This window comes from Lactuca sativa, chromosome 2 (genome assembly GCF_002870075.4).
Source record: "Lactuca sativa cultivar Salinas chromosome 2, Lsat_Salinas_v11, whole genome shotgun sequence".
Classification (NCBI taxonomy): domain Eukaryota; kingdom Viridiplantae; phylum Streptophyta; class Magnoliopsida; order Asterales; family Asteraceae; genus Lactuca; species Lactuca sativa.
Window position 1 is genome coordinate 20,792,150 of NC_056624.2, and position 25,122 is coordinate 20,817,271.

Below are 25,122 nucleotides of genomic sequence, written 5' to 3' on the forward strand. Positions count from 1 at the left end.
TTTTTAGAAGTCTCTAACTTGTGTGATAATGTTCATTTTTACAGACAGGTCCGAATTCGTTTTTGAAATGATAGGCAGTTTTGTAAAAATCACTATAAATTGTAGAAAAATTATATGGAGATGTGCAAGTAGTCATTTTAAAGGTATGACTTTAGATATGAACATCCTTAACCCATAACTTTAGATAAATTAGATGTACTGCATATAAAATGCCGGTGACACACTTTTCAACTGTCTTCATCTGATCTCTCTTCAACGCCTTCACCATAAACAATGGTCGGTGGTGGAGGCGATGCTCCGCCACCACCTCCAATAAACGGCGGCGAGTTCCTTCTCCACTTGCTAAAAAATCCACCTCAGCATCCCCGTTCGCACTCCCAACCACCACCACCACCACAACCTTCACAAGTACTCCCTCAAGATCCGGCCGTCGCCGCGGTTGGTCCGTCGATACCTTTCCCGCCACAATCATTCCCACCACATGGTACCGATTACCTCTCCCCCTCCCGTTCTCCGCTTTTCCCGCCTCATAATTACTTCAATCAAGGGTTAGGGTTCCCCCAAAACCCTAAACCTAATCCCAATCTGAATCCAAATCTTATCAATCCAAAACCCAATTGGCACTTGAATTTCATGCAGAATCACCACCAAGTAAGCAACCAGGGCGTGTTTGATGATCTGTCAAAACTTGGACTTATTTACGGCAACAACCAGCAGCAGCAAGATCGACAGAACAAGTTCATTTTTGGTACTTTGCAATCTGATATTCAAAGCTCTAAAGTGTCGAGAAATGGTAATTTGGATTACGATCTTGCTAATATTGAGAAACATTTAATGAAGGAGAGAGAACTGAGTATGGGGAATAGCAGAATGAACGGTTCAGAGGTTGATCTCCATCGCAATGCTGAGTTAAGGCAAAATCTCCAAATCAGTTCATTGGAGTTCGGTAATTATGGATCAAAGGGAGCTTCTTCTCAACAGCAAGTGAGGCGTATACCACCACCAGGGTTTTCGAGCAACCCAAGGAGTGTATGCAAGAGGAATATGGAACAGAGTATGGATAGGGGAAAGGGTAATCACAGAGATGTTATAAGTTCAGGAGAAAGATTGCACAGTGGGGAAAGAAGAGGGCTTATTCAACAGTTTGATGACCCAGGTCCTTCAAGAGGAAGTCATCTTCATTCAGTTCCTGCTACTGATGTTGAAGAGTCCTTGATGACATTACATGCTATGGATGAAAAAAAATCAAGAAACAATGACATTGACTCGAGGGAATTGGATGAGTGTGATGAACATCTAGATAATTTACCTCGGCCGCAACAGCAACAACCACCCTGGCCATCTCAGAACCTGTCAGAACCGCTGAGTCCAAGCGGAAGTTTTGGGAGGACAAAAAGAAGAAAAAGGCTGCCAAAAAGCAGCAGGTCGTGGCAGTCCATGCTGCGATAGCACATGCCGCTGCTGCTCCGGTAAGGCAGTATTCTAGGAGTTTGCCCAATTGCAACAAATGCAACTTCCATCACGTGGGAGCCTGCCGGGAAATGCAGTGTGTAAACTGCAACAGAAAAGGGCACACAACCCGTTTCTGCAAAGCTCCGGCGAGGCCAATCACCTAGGTCCCCGGTGATGGAGTAGGCCAAACTTGATACGGATGTGGCGAGGTAGGCCACTTCAAAAGAAACTGCCCGAAGGCAGGGTTTGCCGGTGGAGCGGCAAGAGTTCTGGCCATAGGCCATGAGGAAGCGGTTGCCGACCCCACATTGGTCACTGGTACGTTCCTCCTCGATAACTCTTATGCATGAATTCTATTTGATAGTGGAACGGAGAGAAGCTTCGTGAATCAAAAATTTGCTCTTTTACTTAAGCAAAAATCACGAACACTCAAATAACTGTTCACAGTAGAAATGGAAAATGGGAAGATAGAGAGCACTAGCTGCATATACATAGGGTGTACTTTAACTTTAGATAGTCATTGATTCTCGATCGATCTCATGCCAATCTCAATTAAAAGTTTTGACATCATCATTGGCATGGATTGGTTGAGTCTTCAACGTGACGACATCATGTGTTATGAAAAGGTTGTCCGCCTTAATCTTTCGTCTGGCGAAACCCTAGTAGTTTATGGCGACAAACCCGACACGAACCTTCGTATCATCTCGAGCATTCAAGCTTAGAAATTCTGGCAAAAGGAATGTCGTGCATTCCTTGCTCATGTTGTCGATGTGAGCCAAGAAACGAAGGACCTTCAGAACATTCCAGTAGTACACGACTTTCCCGACATTTTTCCAGAAGAACTGCCAGGATTACCTCCGCAACGTCAAGTCGAGTTCATAATCGACTTAGTTCCAGGGGATACCCCTGTAGCCAAATCGCCTTATCGTTTAGCACCTGCAGAGATGCAAGAACTGTCCGGTCAACTTAACAAACTGCTCAGCAAGGGCTTTATAAGACCAAGCTTCTCACCCTGGGGAGCTCCAGTCTTGTTCGTCAAGAAGAAAGACGGATCATTTCGTATGTGCATCGACTACAAGGAGCTCAACAAACTAACTGTTAAGAATCGTTATCCTTTGCCAAGGATAGAAGATTTAATCGATCAACTTCAAGGGGCGAACTTCTTTTCAAAAATCCACTGAAGATCCGGATATCACCAACTACGAGTGCTAGGGAGGATGTTCCGAAGACAGCCTTCTGAACTCGTTATGGGCACTATGAATTCGTAGTGATGCCGTTCGGATTAACAAACGCGCCCGCAATATTCATGGATTTAATGAATAGGGTGTGTCGTCCTTACTTGGATCAGTTTGTCATCGTCTTCATCGATGACATACTTATCTACTCTCCAAGTAAGGAGGAACATAGCCAACATCTGCAATTAGTCATGGAAACCCTGCGCGCAGAGAGGCTTTATGCTAAGTTCTCGAAATGCGAATTTTGGATCCGCCGAGTCAAATTCTTAGGGCATGTGGTTAGCGAAGAGGGAATACACGTGGACCCTTCCAAAATCAAGGCCATTGAGAACTGGTCAGCACCGAAGACGCCTACAGAAATTTGTCAATTTCTAGGCCTCGCTGGCTACTATCGTAGGTTCATTCAAAACTTCTCCCGCATAGCGAAGCCTCTTACAACACTCAACCAGAAGGGCGTATCCTTTGACTGGGAAGAAAAGCAAGAAAGAGCATTCGAAACGCTCAAACGAGGCTTGTGCACCGCACCAATACTATCCCTTCTCGAAGGAATAGAAGACTTCGTTGTCTATTGTGATGCGTCGAATCAAGGGCTCGGATGTGTTCTGATGCAGCGAGGTAAGGTCATCGCATATGCCTCGAGACAACTAAAGATACATGAGGTCAACTACATGACCCATGATCTTGAACTAGGAGCAATTGTGTTTGCTCTGAAGATCTGGAGACATTACTTGTACGGAACGAAAAGCACTATCTTTACAGACCACAAGAGCTTACAACACATATTCGACCAGAAGGAGCTCAACATGAGGCAACGACGGTGGGTCGAGCTACTCAATGATTATGAATGCGAAATTCGTTATCATCCGGGTAAAGACAATGTAGTAGCTGACGCCCTGAGTCGGAAGGAATATTCTGGTCGTCGAGTCAAGTCATTGACTATGACTATCCATTCACACTTGTCCACACAGATTAAGGCGGCTCAGCTCGACGCTTTGAAGCTTGAAAATGTGGCGGATGAATCCCTGAGAGGGATGGATAAGAACTTGGAAGTTAAGGGTGGCGGAGCTTATTATTTCATGGACCGGATCTGGACCCCGAAACTTGGTGGTTTCAGAGACTTAGTCATGAATGAGGCGCACAACACTCGTTATTCCATCCACCCAGGTTCAGATAAGATGTATCTGGATCTCAAAAAGTTATACTGGTGGCCTAACATGAAAGCAGAGATTGCTACCTTTGTGAGTAAATGCCTTACTTGCGCAAAGGTCAAGGTCGAATACCAGAAACCCTCCGGTCTTCTACAACAACCGGAGATACCGGAATGGAAGTGGGAACGGATAACTATGGATTTCATAACCAAGTTGCCCAAGACAACGGGTGGACTTGATTCCATATGGGTCATCGTCGATAGACTGACCAAGTCTGCACACTTCCTGCCGATCAAAGAAACAGACAAGATGGAGAAACTTACAAGAACTTACATTAGGGAGATTGTAAGACTGCACGGTGTTCCCTTATCCATTATCTCGGATAGAGATAGTAGATTCACTTCGAGGTTCTGGCAGTCGTTACAAAGTTCCTTAGGAACTAGGCTGGACATGAGTACAGCCTACCATCCACAAACAGACGGGCAAAGTGAGAGAACTATCCAAACCTTGGAAGATATGTTGCGAGCCTGTGTGATAGACTTCGGGGAAGCATGGGATACTCATTTACCCCTTGTCGAATTTTCCTACAACAACAGTTATCACACGAGCATAAAGGCTGCTCCATTTGAGTCCCTCTATGGCCGCAAGTGCAGATCCCCTCTGTGCTGGGCTGAGGTGGGTGATACCCAGTTAGCTAAAGGATGAGTTCCTGAAAGCACTCTCACAGGTCCAGAGATCATACGGGAAACGACGGAGAAGATCGTTCAAATCCGTGAATGATTGAAAGCCTCCAGAGACCGTCAGAAAAGCTACGCTGATAAACATAGAAAACCGTTGGAATTCCAGGTGGGTGACCGTGTTTTATTGAAGGTCTGACCCTGTAAGGGCTTGATACGCTTCGGAAAGCGTGGAAAGCTAAATCCAAGGTACATTGGGCCTTTCGAGATTCTTTCCAGAATCGGCCCAGTAGCTTACAAACTCAATCTACCGAGTGAACTTAGTAACGTACATTCTACCTTCCACATATCGAACTTGAAAAAGTGTCTGTCCGAAGAGACTCTTGTAATTCCACTCGACGAGATCGAGATCAATGAGAGCCTCAACTTTGTGGATGAACCAGTAGAGATCATGGACCGAGAGGTCAAGCAAACGAAACGAAGTCGTATCCCGATAGTGAAGGTTCGCTGGAACGCCAAGCGAGGACCTGAATTCACATGGGAACGAGAGAATCAGATGAAACTGAAATACCCTCATCTTTTTACTTAGTTACTTGTAATTATATATTTGCTTAAATTCTAATTTCGGAACGAAATTCCTTCTAAGGAGGGGATGATGTGACAACCCAAAATTTCTAGCTTACATTCTTCACTTTTATCAAAGTTAGCTTCGTTTTGCTATTTTATAATGAAGATTTGGGTCTAAAAGAGTGCTTAAAGCTTAGTATAATTAAGATACGTGTCGGAGGATGGGTTAGAATGGGTGTAGCATAGAAAAATCGTGCCAAAAACACCAAACCAGGTGTGTGTGGCCGCACACTAGAGTGTGCGGCTAGCCAACCACACACACCTCCAACCGCACTCACCCTCCTATATATATACTATCCTTGGTCATTTTGATAATTTCTTACACTTCTACAAAGCAAGGACCCGAAAATCCTCTCAAGTATCATCCGGAAAGGTAACGTCTTTCACCAAGAACACCAAGAACACCAAGAACACCATGTTTTCTGGGAGCACACGCCTTCTGGCCGCACACATGGCCTCACACACGTGCTGGCAGCACACCTGGCCGCACATATACATATAGTGTGTATTTTGGCCATACACTCTTGAAACGACCCAAAAATACGACCCAAAAATTTCGTTTTTAATACCATCAAAACTATAATCAGAGTATCATATAGATAAACCATGCGTGATATGTCCCAAAAGATAATAAAGTACTGTGCGGAAAATGTAACATGCTATATCCAAAACAACAACTAAATCAAATCCAAACTAAAGCTGAACGGTGGTGTGTGCGATGCCGTCATCCAGAGCTCTTCCCTTTGCTTGCGGAAGTACCTGAAACCAAAACTGAAACTGTAAGCACGAAGCTTAGTGAGCTCCCCCAACTTACCACATACCATTCAACAACATATAAACACATATTGGGCCTTGCCCACTGCATCGGGTCGGGACCCGGAAAACTGCATCGGACCGAAGTCCGGAACTGACTGGGACCTTGTCCCCTGCATCGGACCGAAGTCCGGAACTAACTGCATCGGACCGAAGTCCGGAACTGACTGCATCGGACCGAAGTCCGGAACTAACTGCATCGGACCGAAGTCCGGAACTGACTGCATCGGACCGAAGTCCGGAACTAACTGGGACCGTGTCCCCTGCATCGGACCGAGGTCCGGGACTGACTGCACATAGCATAGCATATCATAACAATTTATACTGCATACTGCATCGGGCCGTGGCCCGGAACATAAACACATACACATAGCACATAAAACATGTCTGAACCACGAAGGCATCAAACATACTAACTACTACATCGGACCGAAGTCCGGAAACTACTATTAACTGGACGGGCCGGCGTTGTGGCCTTAGACCCGCCCCTACGGGAAGGAAACTCACCTCGTAAGCTAGCGGATGAGAGTGCGGCTCGGAAAGCTAACGGCTGCTGCTCCTGAATCTCCTCGGCTACAAATCCATAACACACTCAATCAATCACTAGCACTACACTCAGGGTAAAATGACTCTTTTACCCTTGGTCAAAGTTGACTTACTCAGGGCTGACTCGCCGAGTCGGGATACCCGACTCGCCGAGTCCTAGACTCTCCGTTCAACTCTTACCTGCTGTTACTCGTCGAGTGTGGCATCGACTCGACGAGTACCCTCTGGATCCAAGAACTCAGATGATCTTCATCCGACTCGCCGAGTCAGATGAACAGACTCGACGAGTTGTTCTTAATCCTCAAGGAGATTGCCTTGGACTCGCCGAGTTGTATGAACAAACTCGCCGAGTCCCTCCATTACTGAGTCTACTCTTAACTCGCTGAGTCCACTCCCTAACTCACCACGTACACTCGACACTGAAGAAACTGAAGAACTCGGGACTCGCGACCTGACTCGTCGAGTCGTTCCTCCGACTCGCCGAGTCGCCGCCATGCAACATATTTTTACTCGATTTCTCTTGAATCCAACACATGCAAATGATAGATCTAGGTCCATTAAGCTGTTTTACCACGTAAAGTTTCCAACTTTACGTGCACAACCACATGAATGAGGGAAATAAGACTAAAATATGCACAATAAGGGTAGATCCATGGCTAATAAGCAATGTAACTCCAAAAAGACAGTGGATCTGGACTCTTCAACACCCCAACATTCAGATCCAAAGGTATTTCGGCTCAATAACACAATCAAGCAAGCATAAAGCTTGGAACAAGCATCAAATAGCCCTTAAAAGAGCTCTAATGGAAGTTTAAGCATGAAACCAGAAGAGAACTCCGAAAATACCTCAATAAGTTCACACTTGATCTTGGATCTTGGCACTAGAACTCGTTTCCTTGCTTCCTTCTTCTTCTCCTTCTTCACCCCTTCAAAAAATGGAACAAGATCACTTATAAGCTCACAAGAGGAAGGTTTAGGGTTTCTCACAGTGCTCTCAGGGGGAAAGTGACGAGATGGAGGCTATAATGGGGTTTAAATAGTGAGCAAACCCGGGGAGTTAGGGTTTCACCCGGATGGACGGACTCGCCGAGTCCAGGATATGGACTCGCCGAGTCGCCGGCTCCCGCGTGCACAAGATGCGCGACCCGACTCGCCGAGTCAGGCTAGAACTCGCCGAGTCCCTCTTGAAAACTTAGCCCAAATCAAATTAATTAACATACCGGAAACGGGTCGTTACAATTCTCCCCCACTTGTTTCAGACTTCGTCCTCGAAGTCTGCTACGGCTGGATCTGCGAATAACTCCGGGTAGTGCGTTCTCATTTCTTCTTCAGCCTCCCATGTCCACTCAGACCCCTTCCGATGCTGCCACTGCACCTTTACCAGCTGAATTACCTTGTTCCTCAAGGTCTTGGTCTTCCGTTCCAAAATTGCTATCGTCTTCTCGATATAATTCAAGCCGCTATCGACCTGGATATCCTCCAAGGGAACGACCGCTGACTCGTCCACTAGACACTTCCTCAACTGCGACACGTGGAAGGTGTTGTGTATCAAACTGAGCTCCTCAGGAAGATCTAACCGGTAAGCAACCCGACCCACCCGGGCCAAAACCCTGAAAGGACCAATAAATCTGGGGCCCAATTTGCCCCTCTTCCGGAACCTGATGACACCTTTCCAAGGTGAGACTTTCAGAAGAACCATGTCTCCTACCTGGAACTCCAAGTCTGAACGCCTCTTGTCGGCGTAGCTCTTCTGCCGACTCTGCGCAGTCTGCAGTCTACTACGGACCTGCTGGATCAGTTCCGTCGTCTTGAGCACCACTTCAGTGCTCCCCATAACCCGCTGACCGACCTCGCCCCAACAAATCGGGGTCCTGCACTTCCTGCCATATAACATCTCAAAAGGAGGTCGATCAATGCTCGCATGATAGCTGTTGTTATACGAGAATTCCGCTAAGGGAAGATACGTATCCCAACAGCCCCCAAAATCCAGAACGCATGCCCTAAGCATGTCCTCGAGAGTCTGAATCGTCCTCTCGCTCTGCCCGTCAGTCTGAGGATGAAAAGCGGTGCTGAAATGGAGACGAGTACCCATCTCGTCGTGAAACCGCTTCCAGAATCTGGACGTGAAGCGAACATCTCGGTCCGACACTACCGATACCGGCACTCCATGACGTGCCACAATCTCTCGCACATAGATATCGGCTAACCTTTCCGCCGATATACTCTCCTGGATCGGAATAAAATGGGCACTCTTCGTCAACCGATCCACCACTACCCATATCGAATCTACTCCACGTGCGGTCCTGGGAAGTTTGGTGATAAAATCCATGGTGATGTCCTCCCATTTCCACACGGGAATATCCAACGGCTGCATCTTGCCGTGAGGTCTCTGGTGCTCCGCCTTGACCTTTCGGCAGGTCAGGCACCTCTCAACGTACCAAGCGACGTCCCGCTTCATGCAGGGCCACCAATAATCAGGTCGAAGATCCCGATACATCTTCGTCGCCCCTGGATGGATAGAAAATCGAGACTTATGAGCCTCGTCCATCAATACCTGCCGTACCCCGCCCCAGTACGGTACCCACACCCTACCATGAAGCGTCATCAAACCCCGACTGTCGTAGTCGAATGAAGCTACTCGACCCACTATCCTCTCGCACTTCTGCCTCTCCTCCTTGAGACCCTCCATCTGAGCCTCCTTGATCCGCTCCAACAAAGGAGTGATTACCGTCATCCTCATACACAAATCCCTGATAGGGGCTGCCGACACCTTGCGGCTCAGGGCATCGGCCACCACGTTGGCCTTCCCTGGATGATACAGGATCTCACAGTCATAGTCCTTCAGCACGTCCAACCATCTCCTTTGTCTCATATTCAAACTCGGCTGATCCATAAGGTATCGTAAACTCTTGTGGTTCGTGTAGATAGTACAGCGGACCCCATACAGGTAATGCCTCCAAATCTTGAGGGCAAATACAACTGCCCCCAGCTCCAAGTCGTGGGTAGGATAATTAGCCTCGTGCGGCTTCAACTGTCTCGAAGCATAAGCCACCACATGGCCTCGCTGCATCAACACTGCTCCCATACCTGTGATCGAAGCATCACAATAGACCACGAAATCCTCAACACCCTCTGGCAAGGTAAGGATCGGAGCCTCGCACAATCTCTGCCTGAGAGTCTTGAACGCCGCCTGCTGCTCAGGCCCCCAACGAAAAACTACCGACTTCTTGGTTAGTCGGGTGAGCGGCACTGCTATCTTGGAGAAATCCTGAATAAACCTCCGATAATACCCTGCCAATCCTAGGAAGCTCCGAATCTCAGATGGAGACCTCGGGACCTCCCATTGCATCACGGCCTCAATCTTGGCCGGGTCAACCAAAATACCCTTCTGATTAACGAGATGCCCAAGAAACTGCACCTCGCGTAACCAGAACTCGCACTTGGAGAACTTAGCGAACAGTCTCTCCCTCCTCAAAGTCTCCAACACCTCCCGCAGGTGCTCCTCGTGCTGTCCCTGCGTCTTGGAATACACCAAGATGTCATCGATGAACACTATCACTGACCGATCCAGCATCGGTCTACACACGCGGTTCATGAGATCCATGAACGCGGCTGGGGCATTGGTGAGCCCAAATGGCATCACCACAAACTCATAATGACCATACCGGGTCCTGAAAGCAGTCTTCTGTACATCCTCATCCCTGACCCTCATCTGGTGGTAACCGGAGCGTAGGTCGATCTTGGAGAACCAAGACGCTCCCTGGAGCTGATCAAACAAGTCATCTATCCTCGGAAGTGGGTAACGGTTCTTCACCGTTACCTTGTTCAACTCCCGGTAATCAATACACATCCGATGCGACCCGTCTTTCTTTCTCACAAATAAGATCGGCGCTCCCCAAGGCGAACTGCTCGGTCGAATGAAACCCTTGTCTAACAGCTCCTGAAGCTGTGTAGACAACTCCTGCATCTTAGGGGGAGCAAGTCGATATGGTGCTTTGGCTATCGGAGCCGCACCAGGAACCAGATCGATCCTGAACTCAACCTGCCTCTCAGGAGGTATCCCCGGCAAATCCTCGGGAAACACATCCGGGTAATCTCGAACAATAGGAACATCATCGATCGTCGTCTTGCCCTTATCCCGGGCATCCAAGACGTAGGCTACATAACCGGCGCAACCCTGCTGAACGTAGCGCCTCGCCCTAGCGACAGAGCAGAAGGTCAATCCTCGCTGGGGCCTCTCGCCCTGAACCACTATCTCTCCCCCACTGGGAGTGCGAACCCTCACTAGCTGAAGCTCACAATCAATCACCGCCCCATTGGGGCTTAGCCAATCCATTCCCACAATAACTTTATTCCCGCGCAGGGGAATCGGAACCAAATCCACTGAAAACTGCTCCTCAAATATCTGAAGGGAACACCCTCTATATACTTTGTCGACCCTCACGGTCCTATCATCTGCTATCTCAACCTCTAACGGACAATCCAGTTCCCCCGGAGCTCTGCTAAATCTCTTGCTAAGCGCAAGCGATACAAATGATCGGGTGGCCCCCGAGTCAAACAATACCAAAGCAGGGATGCCGTTCACCGAGAACGACCCTAAATAAAGCGTACCATCAAATAATATTCAAACGATATATCAATAATTAAGAGATGAAAGAAATATACATACCCGTCACCACATCAGGAGTCGCTCGCGCCTCCTCTGCTGTCATCTGAAATGCCCTGCTCTTCGCCACCGGCGCATCAGCTCGGCCCTGACGGCCATCTGTGATCCTCAAAGTAGCAGGGGCGGGTGCATGCACCTTCCCTGCTGCAGCTAAACTGGGACACTGGGACCTTTTGTGTCCCCTCTGATTGCACTGAAAGCAAATCAGATCCGATGCTGTAACCGTAGTGGCAGGGGCCGTACAATCCCTACTCATATGCCCGGTCCGACCGCACTTGTAGCAGCCGGAACTCCCTGCCTTGCATGCCCCCTCGTGCAACCTCCCACACTTGCCACATCGACCGTGGCTCTGCTGACCCCTGGACCTGTGATCTGAAACCTTGGGCTTTTTGCCCACACTGCCTGCACCCGAAACCGCCTCCGGTTTCCTCTTCCTCTCCATCTCGAGATCAATCTCCCTCTCTCTGGCTCTAGCAATCATGTCGTCCAGTGTTTTGCAACTGGACCGGCTCACAAACATACGAATGTCGCTCCGCAACATCTCGTGATAACGGGCCTTCTTCATCTCCTCGTCTGCTGCATACTGAGGAACAAGAAGGGCCCGCTCCCTGAACTTGGCGGTGATCTCCGCCACTGTCTCGGTAGTCTGGGTAAGATCCTGGAACTCCCTGGCTAACTGTTGCACCTCAATGACCGGTGCGAACTCCGCTCTGAACCTGGTAGAGAAATCAGCCCAGGTCATGGCATCCAATGCCGCATCATCCCCGATGGTATGTCCTACCTCCTCCCACTAGTCACGTGCCCTGTCCTTCAGGAGACAGGACGCCAATCTGACCTTGTCCCCCTCGGGACATCTGCTAGTGCGGAATGCGTTGGGCACATCCGCCAACCACCTGGTACTCGCTATGGGGTCCCGTGCCCCGTGATAGTCAGGAGCCCCGCATGCCCTGAACTCCCTGAAAGTGAGTGTGCGCGACCCCATCACGGCCGCCATCTCAGTACGGAAGGTACTCAGTCTCTCATCCATCATCTCCAAAATGCCCTCCTTGATCGAACCGAAGATCACAGGAGTCTGCTCAAGTATGATGCGAGTAATCTCAGAAGAAAGGAACTCTCTGGTCTGCTCATCGATCTGTCCGACCTCCGGGTCGGATCCCGATCCTGATCCTCCTCCGGCATCTGAACTGCCGGCTGCTGGCCTCGGACGTAAAACTACCATTCTGAAACATATCATAACAACATCAGAACATTGAAATATTTCAAGGGATCATGATACGACTACTAGCTTCCTGGTCTAATCTTGGCCTTCCTTGATTCGAATACGGATCCTCTGCTTCCAGTAGTATGGGCCCCTACTACCTTCCACATCTATCCATACTTTCCTCAAGAACTGCCTCGACTTCCCCAAGTCACTTCTACCGCTGCTATTCCCTGCTACTCTCACCCTAGGCTTGCCCTAGAGAAAACTCGAGCTCAATACGACTGGTCCTCAGCTGCTGTAGGTCTCCTTGCACTGCCAGTTAGCCATCACCTGAACACCATCACATGTGATGAGGATCGGATAATCCTTCAAGTAAAAGATCCGTCCCTACAACGGTTGGACTCAAACAAGAGCTGCGCAGTAGGGCCAGTTCCAGCACTCTGGGATTATTCAAACCTGATTACATGTGGTGTGACGCGTCCACCTAATGGCTAACTCCCATTACTCGGAATCCCACTAAGCACAAAGCAAGCAGCATTCGGACAAGGGAAACAGACTCACGCAAGCTATTTTTATAACAAGAAACTGCACTAGCATAGGATGCTAAGCTCATACGATCAGGCGTAACCTAAACAGGCTATCCTACTGCTGTCTACTCAATTCTAGCATGCAATATTCATAGAGCTGTAACACATAAGCAGGCACATAAGGCGTTCTCCTACACCCTTAGTCCTATTCTAGCATGCTGTTCTACTAAACTGAAATTGAACAAATAACTTGTATGGGTAATTTGGGAGTACTTACTTGAGCTCGGTTGACCGCATGCACACACCTTTTTCTTAAAACAATTCTTTTCCTTCTAAGTGTTTTCAAAATTCTTTTGTAAAAACATTTTATTAAAAATCTTTTATTTCCCTTTAGTTTGAGTTCAGGTACACCCGAGAGTGTATCCGAATCCCTCAAACCAGGGCTCTGATACCAACTTGAAACGACCCAAAAATACGACCCAAAAATTTCGTTTTTAATACCATCAAAACTATAATCAGAGTATCATATAGATAAACCATGCGTGATATGTCCCAAAAGATAATAAAGTACTGTGCGGAAAATGTAACATGCTATATCCAAAACAACAACTAAATCAAATCCAAACTAAAGCTGAACGGTGGTGTGTGCGATGCCGTCATCCAGAGCTCTTCCCTTTGCTTGCGGAAGTACCTGAAACCAAAACTGAAACTGTAAGCACGAAGCTTAGTGAGCTCCCCCAACTTACCACATACCATTCAACAACATATAAACACATATTGGGCCTTGCCCACTGCATCGGGTCGGGACCCGGAAAACTGCATCGGACCGAAGTCCGGAACTGACTGGGACCTTGTCCCCTGCATCGGACCGAAGTCCGGAACTAACTGCATCGGACCGAAGTCCGGAACTGACTGCATCGGACCGAAGTCCGGAACTAACTGCATCGGACCGAAGTCCGGAACTGACTGCATCGGACCGAAGTCCGGAACTAACTGGGACCGTGTCCCCTGCATCGGACCGAGGTCCGGGACTGACTGCACATAGCATAGCATATCATAACAATTTATACTGCATACTGCATCGGGCCGTGGCCCGGAACATAAACACATACACATAGCACATAAAACATGTCTGAACCACGAAGGCATCAAACATACTAACTACTACATCGGACCGAAGTCCGGAAACTACTATTAACTGGACGGGCCGGCGTTGTGGCCTTAGACCCGCCCCTACGGGAAGGAAACTCACCTCGTAAGCTAGCGGATGAGAGTGCGGCTCGGAAAGCTAACGGCTGCTGCTCCTGAATCTCCTCGGCTACAAATCCATAACACACTCAATCAATCACTAGCACTACACTCAGGGTAAAATGACTCTTTTACCCTTGGTCAAAGTTGACTTACTCAGGGCTGACTCGTCGAGTCGGGATACCCGACTCGCCGAGTCCTAGACTCTCCGTTCAACTCTTACCTGCTGTTACTCGTCGAGTGTGGCATCGACTCGACGAGTACCCTCTGGATCCAAGAACTCAGATGATCTTCATCCGACTCGCCGAGTCAGATGAACAGACTCGACGAGTTGTTCTTAATCCTCAAGGAGATTGCCTTGGACTCGCCGAGTTGTATGAACAAACTCGCCGAGTCCCTCCATTACTGAGTCTACTCTTAACTCGCTGAGTCCACTCCCTAACTCACCACGTACACTCGACACTGAAGAAACTGAAGAACTCGGGACTCGCGACCTGACTCGTCGAGTCGTTCCTCCGACTCGCCGAGTCGCCGCCATGCAACATATTTTTACTCGATTTCTCTTGAATCCAACACATGCAAATGATAGATCTAGGTCCATTAAGCTGTTTTACCACGTAAAGTTTCCAACTTTACGTGCACAACCACATGAATGAGGGAAATAAGACTAAAATATGCACAATAAGGGTAGATCCATGGCTAATAAGCAATGTAACTCCAAAAAGACAGTGGATCTGGACTCTTCAACACCCCAACACTCAGATCCAAAGGTATTTCGGCTCAATAACACAATCAAGCAAGCATAAAGCTTGGAACAAGCATCAAATAGCCCTTAAAAGAGCTCTAATGGAAGTTTAAGCATGAAACCAGAAGAGAACTCCGAAAATACCTCAATAAGTTCACACTTGATCTTGGATCTTGGCACTAGAACTCGTTTCCTTGCTTCCTTCTTCTTCTCCTTCTTCACCCCTTCACAAAATGGAACAAGATCACTTATAAGCTCACAAGAGGAAGGTTTAGGGTTTCTCACAGTGCTCTCAGGGGGAAAGTGACGAGATGGAGGCTATAATGGGGTTTAAATAGTGAGCAAACCCGGGGAGTTAGGGTTTCACCCGGACGGACGGACTCGCCGAGTCGCCGGCTCCCGCGTGCACAAGATGCGCGACCCGACTCGGCGAGTCAGGCTAGAACTCGCCGAGTCCCTCTTGAAAACTTAGCCCAAATCAAATTAATTAACATACCGGAAACGGGTCGTTACAACTCTCTTGTATAGCCTTATAACCCTTCATACAATCATATATGGTTGTAAAACTTCAATATAAGTGTTTACTAGTCCCTAAGGTGGTCCCAATTCATTAATTAGTTGTTCATAACACTAATTATATTCATATATGTATCAATATATGCTAAATAGGATTCACATGTGTACTCAAGCCACCACTTGGCACTTAGCAACTGATCCAACATTTCATCAGAACCACTCACTACAGGTGAGTTCATACCTCTAATCAATGATTTATATATTTTTAAATGCTTTTAGGGGGGGGGGGGATACAAGTTGAATACTTATAGTTATTACATCAATCACATGTGATTAATAACTACAAAACCAATGATTTTCTTACTGTTCAAATTGTTTATCAAACTATTTTGTTTCAAACTATTTTACAAACTGTTTTACTCATCAAATACTCTTACTTAAACTCTTTCATACTTATATATTGTCAAGTGCATGTCTATGTATGTATAGTTATATAAGCAATGTTTAAAAGACTTAGGAAGACCGACTCGCTTTAATTCCTTTTCCTTGTTTGGATGTGGCTTTAGGGCATCGGTTATCCGTCCGAAGGTTGTTTAAATATTAGCTGTATATCATGTATACATATATAGTCATAAAAGTTCCTTCAATAAGTTCTATACCTTTGGGTAGCAAGGGTACACAAACATGATCATAGATTGCTAGTAAACTACTATAGGAGTAGTTTAGGAAGATACTAATACTATTACTAGAACAATGAAACCTACAATGAGTCAGTTCATACATGAGTCAAGAGATACAATACCCTTGGGTAGCAAGGGTATACAAACATGTTAACACTATGATGAGGAACAAACAATAGACACTATGACGAGAAACAAACATACAGGCTAGACAGAGAAAGATCACACAGTACAGCTAGCACACATATACATTACATATACATTAACACATTTATGTGAGCCATTAAGAAGGGCATGGCACTACTTGCCATGACTGTTTTTGTATCAAAATCTCCTTAATTGGGGAGCGTATGAGTTTGTCTATAGATCTATACTGGATTGACTATCCTACACCTTGCTGCTCGCTACAGTGGGACTTGCAAGTCTACGGGTGCCAAACGTCATTTTTACGGCATCTTACATTGTTGTTTTACTATTGAGTCGATAGCAAGATACAGGCCGATTACATGTTACCTTAAAAATTACAATTGCTTAAGGTAGTTAGTACAGCAGTAGTTACTTAATACAACACTACAATACTATAATATTTCCCCATTACATTCACTTCGTGAACATGCACACGATGCACGGTAATGTAAAAACTATATTTTTGGTTAATGATAGTCGGAGTTGGGAAAATACACACTCCTACATGAGACACACACACAGATACTAGATGCCTTGGTAGAAGGCTACTTTTAGTAGAAAACATAGGGTTTTCTAGGAGACTTCAAACAAATACAAACTTCACAAAACTTATACAAACATCTTACAAACATCTTACAAATGATTTCATACAAACACAGACACTAATATACTTATGATCTCACCAGCTTTAAATTTGATACTCGCTTTCAAAAAAACTTGTATTCGCAGGCCACCAGTAGACAGGTACAGGTGCCAGGCTTTTGAGAAGAAGGAGCTAGTTCAAGACTCCTCTTTCTTTTTGATGTATATTATTTTTGGTGTCTATATAAGTTGATAGAACACACTTGTATGAAGTTATATTACTAATGCAATGGATGATGTTGTTGTTGTTTACTACTTTGCATTGTTGTGATACTGTACATGACGTCCTCCACCCCAGAACGTTTCCGCCGTTCATCGGTTTTGGGGGTGTGACATCATTCCCTAGCTGAACGCTAGACGTTCGTGGCCAGGTGTCACCATCTGGAGGTAAGCCGTGGTGAGGAAGCAATGGCTCAAATCGTGCCACGTGTCGCCTCCTGTTTATTCCAAAAACTAATTATCTTCTAACATCTGTAACTTTTTGCATACGAGCTCCGTTTGTGATGTTCTTTATATCCACAAGTAGGTAGCGACGGGATCTACAACTTTCCTTTTGACCATCGGTTATTTCTCGACCGATTTTAAATTAATAGTATGAGAAGATTACACTATTAACAACCATGTAAAATTCATAACTTCTACATACGGACTCCATTTTCTACTTTTTTTTTTTATCATTGAACTCTTATTAATGAGATATTTAATTCTCATTTAGGTTGTGTCGGCTAAAAATCGATCGATCTAAAATTCGATTTTGGGGCTGTGTACTGCTAGACTAAATCTTAGAAAACTCATAAGTTTATCATACGAACTCCGATTTGGACGTTCTTTTTATGTACGTTATCGGTTTAACATATATTATGACTTTCGTTTAGATCACTAAGGCTAAAAAATAATTTATCAAAAATTCAATTTTTACGTTACGCGGTGGCGTGCCAGTTTAGTTGTAAAAGTTTGACATGTCATACCTTCATCGTTATAAATTGGATTTCGGCGTTTTTATACGTACGAAACCCTTGTGACATATACTATAACTCAGTTAAGATTATTTATTCTAAATAATCTTCCATCAAAAAGTCACTTTTAACGCTATTGTCTCTAAATTGAGTAGCCCGAATTTGCAGACGTTACAATAAATTTTTTTGTAAAAGAGAACTAGAAAACACAAAAAAATAACTCAAACTATCAAGAGTGGATGACATTTTGCTATGTATTCATAACCATTCATGAAAATCATTAACAAAAAAACATTTCTGCACATAGGTCTTAGGAAAACTGATAGATATAAAAACATGTTGATCGTATTTTTAATATGATTCATCTTCAATATATTTACTACAAGCACTATCCATTGTAAATTATAGAAAAAAAAGAACTACGTCACAGTGGTGAAATCTCCTTATTGAAAAGAAAATGTTGTCAATCTCATTCTTGGTAGAATACGATGGATCATTCTTGAAAAAATATTTCCATTTTACTAAAGAATAGACTTCACTGTTGAAAATATATACTTTTAGGAATACACCGTCATTCTTGACCTTTTTTGCAATGTCAAGTTGAAAATCACACCTTACATCATTAAACCCATAAAAGAATTTCCAGAATCCTTAGAGCATGAACACGTGAAAAAAGCATTACCAAAAAGAATTTTATCAAATCTAATAACAAATATATTCATTTAGATGGATCGTAATAAAAAAATAACACATTATATGTAAAATTTTTGTGCTACTATCTTCACCTTAGTACAAAAACGATGGCACCAATTAACACATTTTCTTTCTTTGAGGTATAATGAAACGAATCATGTAACTCCATTTCTTACATGTTGCAAATAATTTTTGATTGTTTTAATCATCATTATGACATCAAGAAATGTGTAACACCGTAAAAAGTAAAACAATTTTTTTATTTTTCAAAACACGTTTTCCAGACACATTTATTAACAGATCTCATTGTATCATATCTTTGTTTCACAAAAACAATTCCCAAGATCAAAATACAAAAATCCCATGCGTGTATACGAATCATGCCGGCGCCTTCCCGCGATCATCACTGGTACCTGAAACACATAACACATAACACTGTAAACATAAAGCTTAGTGAGTTCCCCAAAATACCACATATGACACATGTTAGCCACTCGAGGCTATAACTTTGTGGGCCCACTGAACCTAACTCTGTGGACCCTCTGGTCCTAACTCTGTGAACTCTAGAATACACACACCATAAATCACATAGAAATAATGCAGTGCAACATATCACAATTGTCACACCCCAAAACCATGAACGGCGGAAACGTTCTGGGGCGGAGGACGTCATGTACAATATCACAACAATGAAAAGTAGTAAACAAGCAACAACATCATCCATTGCATTAATAATATAATTTTAATACAAGTGTGTTCTGTCAAATTATAATAGACACTATGGTATAAATCAAAATGAAAGATGAGTCTTGAACGAGCACTATCTTCTCTGAACCTTGCATCGGTACTTGTCTATGGTTGACCTGAGGATACAAGTTATTTTGAAAGAGAGCATCAACTTTAAAGCTGGTGAGATCATAAGTATTTTAGTGTCCTAATTTGAAATGTAAGTATTTGTATGTATATAAACTGTAAGTATTGAAAATGTATATGAACATCCTAGAAAACCATATGTTTCCTACTAAAAGTATCCTTCAACCAAGGCATCTAGTGTCTGTGTGTGTGTCTTTTGTAAGAGTGTGTATTTTCACAAATTTGACTATCATTAACCAAAAATATAGTTTCTACATTACCGTGCGTCGTGTGAATATTCATGAAGTGAATGTAATGGGAAAATGAAATAGTACTATGGTGTAGTGTCGAACTACAACCGTACTAATTACCTTAAGTCTAGGGTAGTTTTGTGAGTACTATAGTATTTGTAATAAGTGACTACTTCTGTACTCCTATTGCCTTATTTGAGGGATAAGGCATAATGTGATGGCTAGATCCTAGGCTAGATGCTCCCCTGTCAAAGGGATTTTGGGACCTTTACACGACCCATGCATGTATGCAAGCTGTGAACATCCATATTACTATGATCATGTATACCCGATATAACTATCACAATGCATTGTGATTCATCGGTATAGTTAGATCCTGAACTTGTTCTATGCTATAGCACCTAGTGATGTCTGTCCTATTATCGTATATGTAAGCGCACTCATGTAAACGTATCTATGTATACGTACTCATATAAGCGTAATCATGTAAAAGTATATGAACGTATGCCTTTGCTACCCAAAGGTACTGAACTGACTGAAAGGAACTATTATGTCCATATATGTACACATGATATATAACTAATATTTAAACGACCTTCGGACGGATACCTGATATCCCACCAGACCACATCTCAAGCGCGAAAAGGAAATAGGGTGGATAGCCTTCCTAAGTCCTTTAAACATTACTTATATAGCTATACATATATAGGCATGCTTATAACCGGGTCTCTATTTAAACGTATCTATGTAAATGTACTCGTGTGAATGTAATCATGTAAACGTACTCATGTAAATGTAATCATGTAAACGTTCTCATGTAAATGTATAGTAATGTACTGTAATGTTTTGCGTGTGCTAGCTATAATGTGTGTTCTCTCTTTGTCTAGCATGTATAGTAATGTACTGTAATGTTCTGCGTGTGCTAGCTGAAATGTGTGTTATCTCTCTATCTAGCAGGTATTGACTCATGAATGAACTGACTCATTGTATGATATCGTGTTCTAGTATCTTCCTGAACTACCCCTATGGTAGCTTACTAGTAATGTAACTGGTACGTATGAACATGGACGTATACCCTTGCTACCCAAGGGTATTGAATGAACATGGAAGAACCTTTATGACTATATATGTACAAATGATATATAACTAATATCTAAACGACCATCGGACGGGTACCCGATATCCCACCAGACCACATCTCAAGCACGAAAAGGAAATTAAGTGGATAGCCTTCCTAAGTCCTTTAAACATTGCTTATATATAACTATACATATATAGGCATGCAATTGACAATATAAAAGCATAAAATAAGTTTTATAAAACCTTTTGAATATGATTTCTATCTAAGAAAGGATCGACTTGATGTCAATCTATAAAACGGGTTGAAAGCATGGGTTTGATAAAACAGTTTAAGTATAAAGAAACATTTGTTTGAAACATAATTATAAATGAGTTTGAAAATGAAACATACAGAGTATAATGAAAAGTTTAATAAGGAGTTTTAAAACCTATAAAACGTTTATGAAAATCATTTGAATAACAAGTGTTTGGTAAAACAGCTAATGTGTAGTAAATCATTTGAATGCTGCTTATTAATCACATGTGATTGATATAATAACTAGCATGATTCTACTTGTATCCCCCCATAAAACATTTAAAACATTAATTAAGGGTTATGAACTCACCTGTTGTGAGTGGTACTGAAGAACTGAAGAGGTAGGATTGCTAGGTGTCAAGTGAGGTCTTGAACACACTCTATGATCCTAGTTAACATATAATATCACATATATGTATCAAATTAGTCTATAAACAACTAATAAACAAAGTCATGACACCCTAGACATGCTAAACACCTTCAATAAGTGTTATTAGCCCTAAGGATTGTATCTAAGTTGTTGTAGGCCAAGGCTAGGGGTTTTAGGGTTCCAAAGGACCCCATTCATGAGTTTACTCTCTAAGAACCCACTCACAAGGAGTTTACGGTTGTAAACCCTTGATTTTATGGCGGTAAGCTCCTAAGCCTTATGTTATTTGGTGTTTTGAAGTTCTAAATGTTCCCTAGAAGCATTCCTACTTGATGGTTTGGTCCGTGGAAGAGATTAGGGCTCCTTTCAACTCCTTTGAGGAGTTCACGGCCCTGGGACCATTTCCCTTAGAGATTACGGCCGTAATCTCTCATGGGGATGGGTTTTTGGTGATTCCAAGTCCCTAATTTAACTAGGAACTAATCTAAGCTAGTGTCCAAGGCTTTTGGAGGACTAAAAGCATCTTTTGGCCCTTGAGTTTGGAGTTCACGGTCCAAGAACTTCTTGGGCCGTGAACACCTTACTCTTGGTGTTTTTGGGTGATTGCTAGTCTTATACACCCTAAGATACAAGCCTAATATACTTTCATTGCATAAGGAAAGGACTAGGCACCATTTTCCCCTTTAAAGAAGGGTTCACGGTCCTAGATGTTCTTGGGCCGTGAACTCTTAAATCTTGTGGTTTTCCTATGAATTCTAGTGTTTTAAGCACATATCTAGCCTTATGACACACTAGGATGGAAGTACTTACATTTGGGACGAAAGCCCGAAGATCCTTGAGAGAGAATTCGACTTTTCTCCAGTTGGAAATGTAACTAATGAATCGATATGGCTCAGAATCCTATATATAGTCTTGGGATTTTTGGCAGAAAATATTTTATTCACGCAATGTTCTCTAATATCATAGAGTTTTGGAATAATAGAGTTGCATAATACCCTAGTGCATCCACTCTCCTGATATCTCCTTAAGTGTAAACCTGAAATACTCAAACTTACACTAAAAGTCTGGAAATTTACTGCAACTGTTCTAATCTTCTACTAACTTGATATGGTTTGTACAGAATGGAAATTTCGGGTTGTCACATCATCCCCCTGTTAGAGGGAATTTCATCCCGGAATTAGAATTTAGGTAAGGAAGTAGGTAGGAATGATCGAGTCATGAGGTGTGAACTTCCTAATCGATAGGTTCTCGCGCTCCTAAGTGAATTCGGGTCCTCAGTTGGTATCCCAACGAACCTTCACTAACGGGCGACAGCGTTGCTTCGTCCGCTTGACCCCTGTCGAGGGTCACTATGGTTCTAATACGAAGTCGAGGATCTCGACGAGTGGACTTACAAGAGTCCTAACGGAAAGGTATGGTTTCAAAATCGATACGCGAAGGGTAAAAATGTATGTTACTGAGTTCGCGGAGTAGGTCTAGTTTGTGAGGTACAGGACCGATTCTGGTAAGAATCTCGGAGGTCCTAACTATCTCGGAGGTCCTACCTGGCATGAGTCACGGGGCCACCCCGACTCAACTCGCCGAGTCCCATTATGAACTCGGCGAGTTCCGCCTTGAATTCCAGTCCTCTAATTCCTTCTGACTCACTGAGTCATTCTCCCAACTCGGCAAGCACTCACCGAGTGAACTATGGGGAAACCCTAACCCTACTCGCAGAGTTTGCTCTTGGTACTCGGCGAGTTCATGCCATGCTCGAGCTCAAATGAGCTCCTGAGGTCAGATCCGTTCCTCTAACTCATAGATATGGCCTCCTTAAGCAATATAAACATGTAGAGTTTGGATCTTGATGCCCATGCAACGACCCAATGGCTCTATTTGGAGAAATGGCCTCAATATGCCACCCTAAGCTAATAACTCTCCGTGACACCCATAAAGATCAAGAAGTTAAGGTCTCTGGACCTCTTTGGATCCAGATTCGAAGCCTTAACACAAAAAGGGACCAATTGCTTCACAAATCTTACTCAAAAAGGGGCTAGAAACCCTAACTCTCAAAACTTACACCAAAACTGAAAGGGGATCGAATACATACCTCAAGATGAAGTCCCCAAGCTCTGAAATCCACAGATTAGCACCCTCTTCAGTTTCCTCTTGCCTTGGTCACCTTCTTCTTGCAAAATCACCAACACAAGGATTAAAAATGGCTTCCTTTCTCTCTCAAAACACTCACACACTCTGGGGTCTCTCTCAATCAACTGGTAGCCGCAAATGAAGGCCATAAGGGCCTTTAAATAGGTCTCAAACCCCGAAAATTAGGGTTTCATTAAACAGCGTGGACTCGCCGAGTCCGGTCATTAACCCGGATGGAAAATCGCGACACTACTCGGCGAGTCTAAGCATCAACTCGCCGAGTCCCTCCCAAAAGTGAATGAATAAATAATGTACCTGAAAATCCGGATGTTACAAAATGAACATAATAGCATATATTTGCTATAAAATTTGAGAAGTGCATAATAATTATTGAAAATAATGGAATTTTGGTGGAAAATGGGACATATCTAATTGATAAAGTTGCACAAATACATAGCAAACCATTATAACTTGAATTTCCTTACGAATATGATACAAATTCAAAAGATAAGAGGAATCCATAAATAAACACAAACTTTAATGAAGAAACAATTAAATCTTATGACAATCTTTGTATACGGAGAGGAAAACCCTTCAATTTAAATGTCGGTGAATCTCTCTCTCACACACACACAAACATATATATATATATATATATATATATATATATATATATATATATATATATATATATATATATATATATATATATATATATATATATATGAAATTACATCTCCCTTTATGAACAGTGTTCTATCCTTATTGGTCTATTTTTTTTATCTGTTACTTTTGACATCAATTGTTATGTGTGATTGCCCCAGCAGCCGCAGATGTGCATGGCATTGGGTTGCTACAGTGACCGCCTCTCTCAACCGATTTTCTTCTTCTATGATGGGATAAAATGTGTCTTCTTCCAGTTTCTCTCTTTTCTTCTTCGATGCTACCTGCTATCATTAACGCTTTTAGTTTTTTTTTCCACCCTTAAGATTCTTAGATTATTCTCTATCTCTCAATCCTTTTCTTTGATTTCTATTTCAATTTTGAAGGTCTACACATTCCATATGCTCGATTTTTTTTACCCAAAATTCAAGTTGATGCTTCGCTTCCTCAAACCGTAGCCTTCTTTGTTATCTTCATTCGATGAGTTTTCGATTTCTCCACATCCTTAATTTCCCATCGTCGGCTCCAAAATTTCTCCACCGGTGACGCCTTATATCAAAGATTTCAGGTATGTCGATTTATGCTATTTCTTGTTCCTGTTTATTTATGGGTTTATTTTTTCCCAATTCGATTTCTTCTATGTTGATGATGATGTTTTGTTCGATTAGGGATGTTTCCTTGATTTTGTGCATTTCTCTCTCTCTCTCTCTCTCTCTCTCTCTCTCTCTATTCGATTAGGGCTACTCCGCTTTTCATTCAATTTCTTCTACATTGATGATGATGTTCGAATCGATTAGGGTTGCTTCCTTGATTTTGCATGTTTTCCCTCTCTATTCGATTAAGGGTGCTCCACTTTTCATTCAAATTGCTGCACATGAAGAATGGTGTCAAGTGAGATGCTACTATGGGTTCCTGAGTCTATTCTT

General features: G+C 43.6%; 1 protein-coding gene across 1 annotated transcript in view; it reads left to right on the forward strand.

Moving 5' to 3' along the window:
* Positions 1–273: 273 nt before the first annotated feature.
* The window catches only part of LOC111916085 (UTP:RNA uridylyltransferase 1), a 30,991-nt gene continuing 6,142 nt past the window's right edge, over positions 274–25,122 (forward strand). Inside the window, exon 1 of the mRNA XM_052768788.1 lies at positions 274–1,352. Coding sequence (XP_052624748.1) covers positions 274–1,352 — 1,079 coding nt within the window. The remainder of the gene's footprint in view (positions 1,353–25,122) is intronic.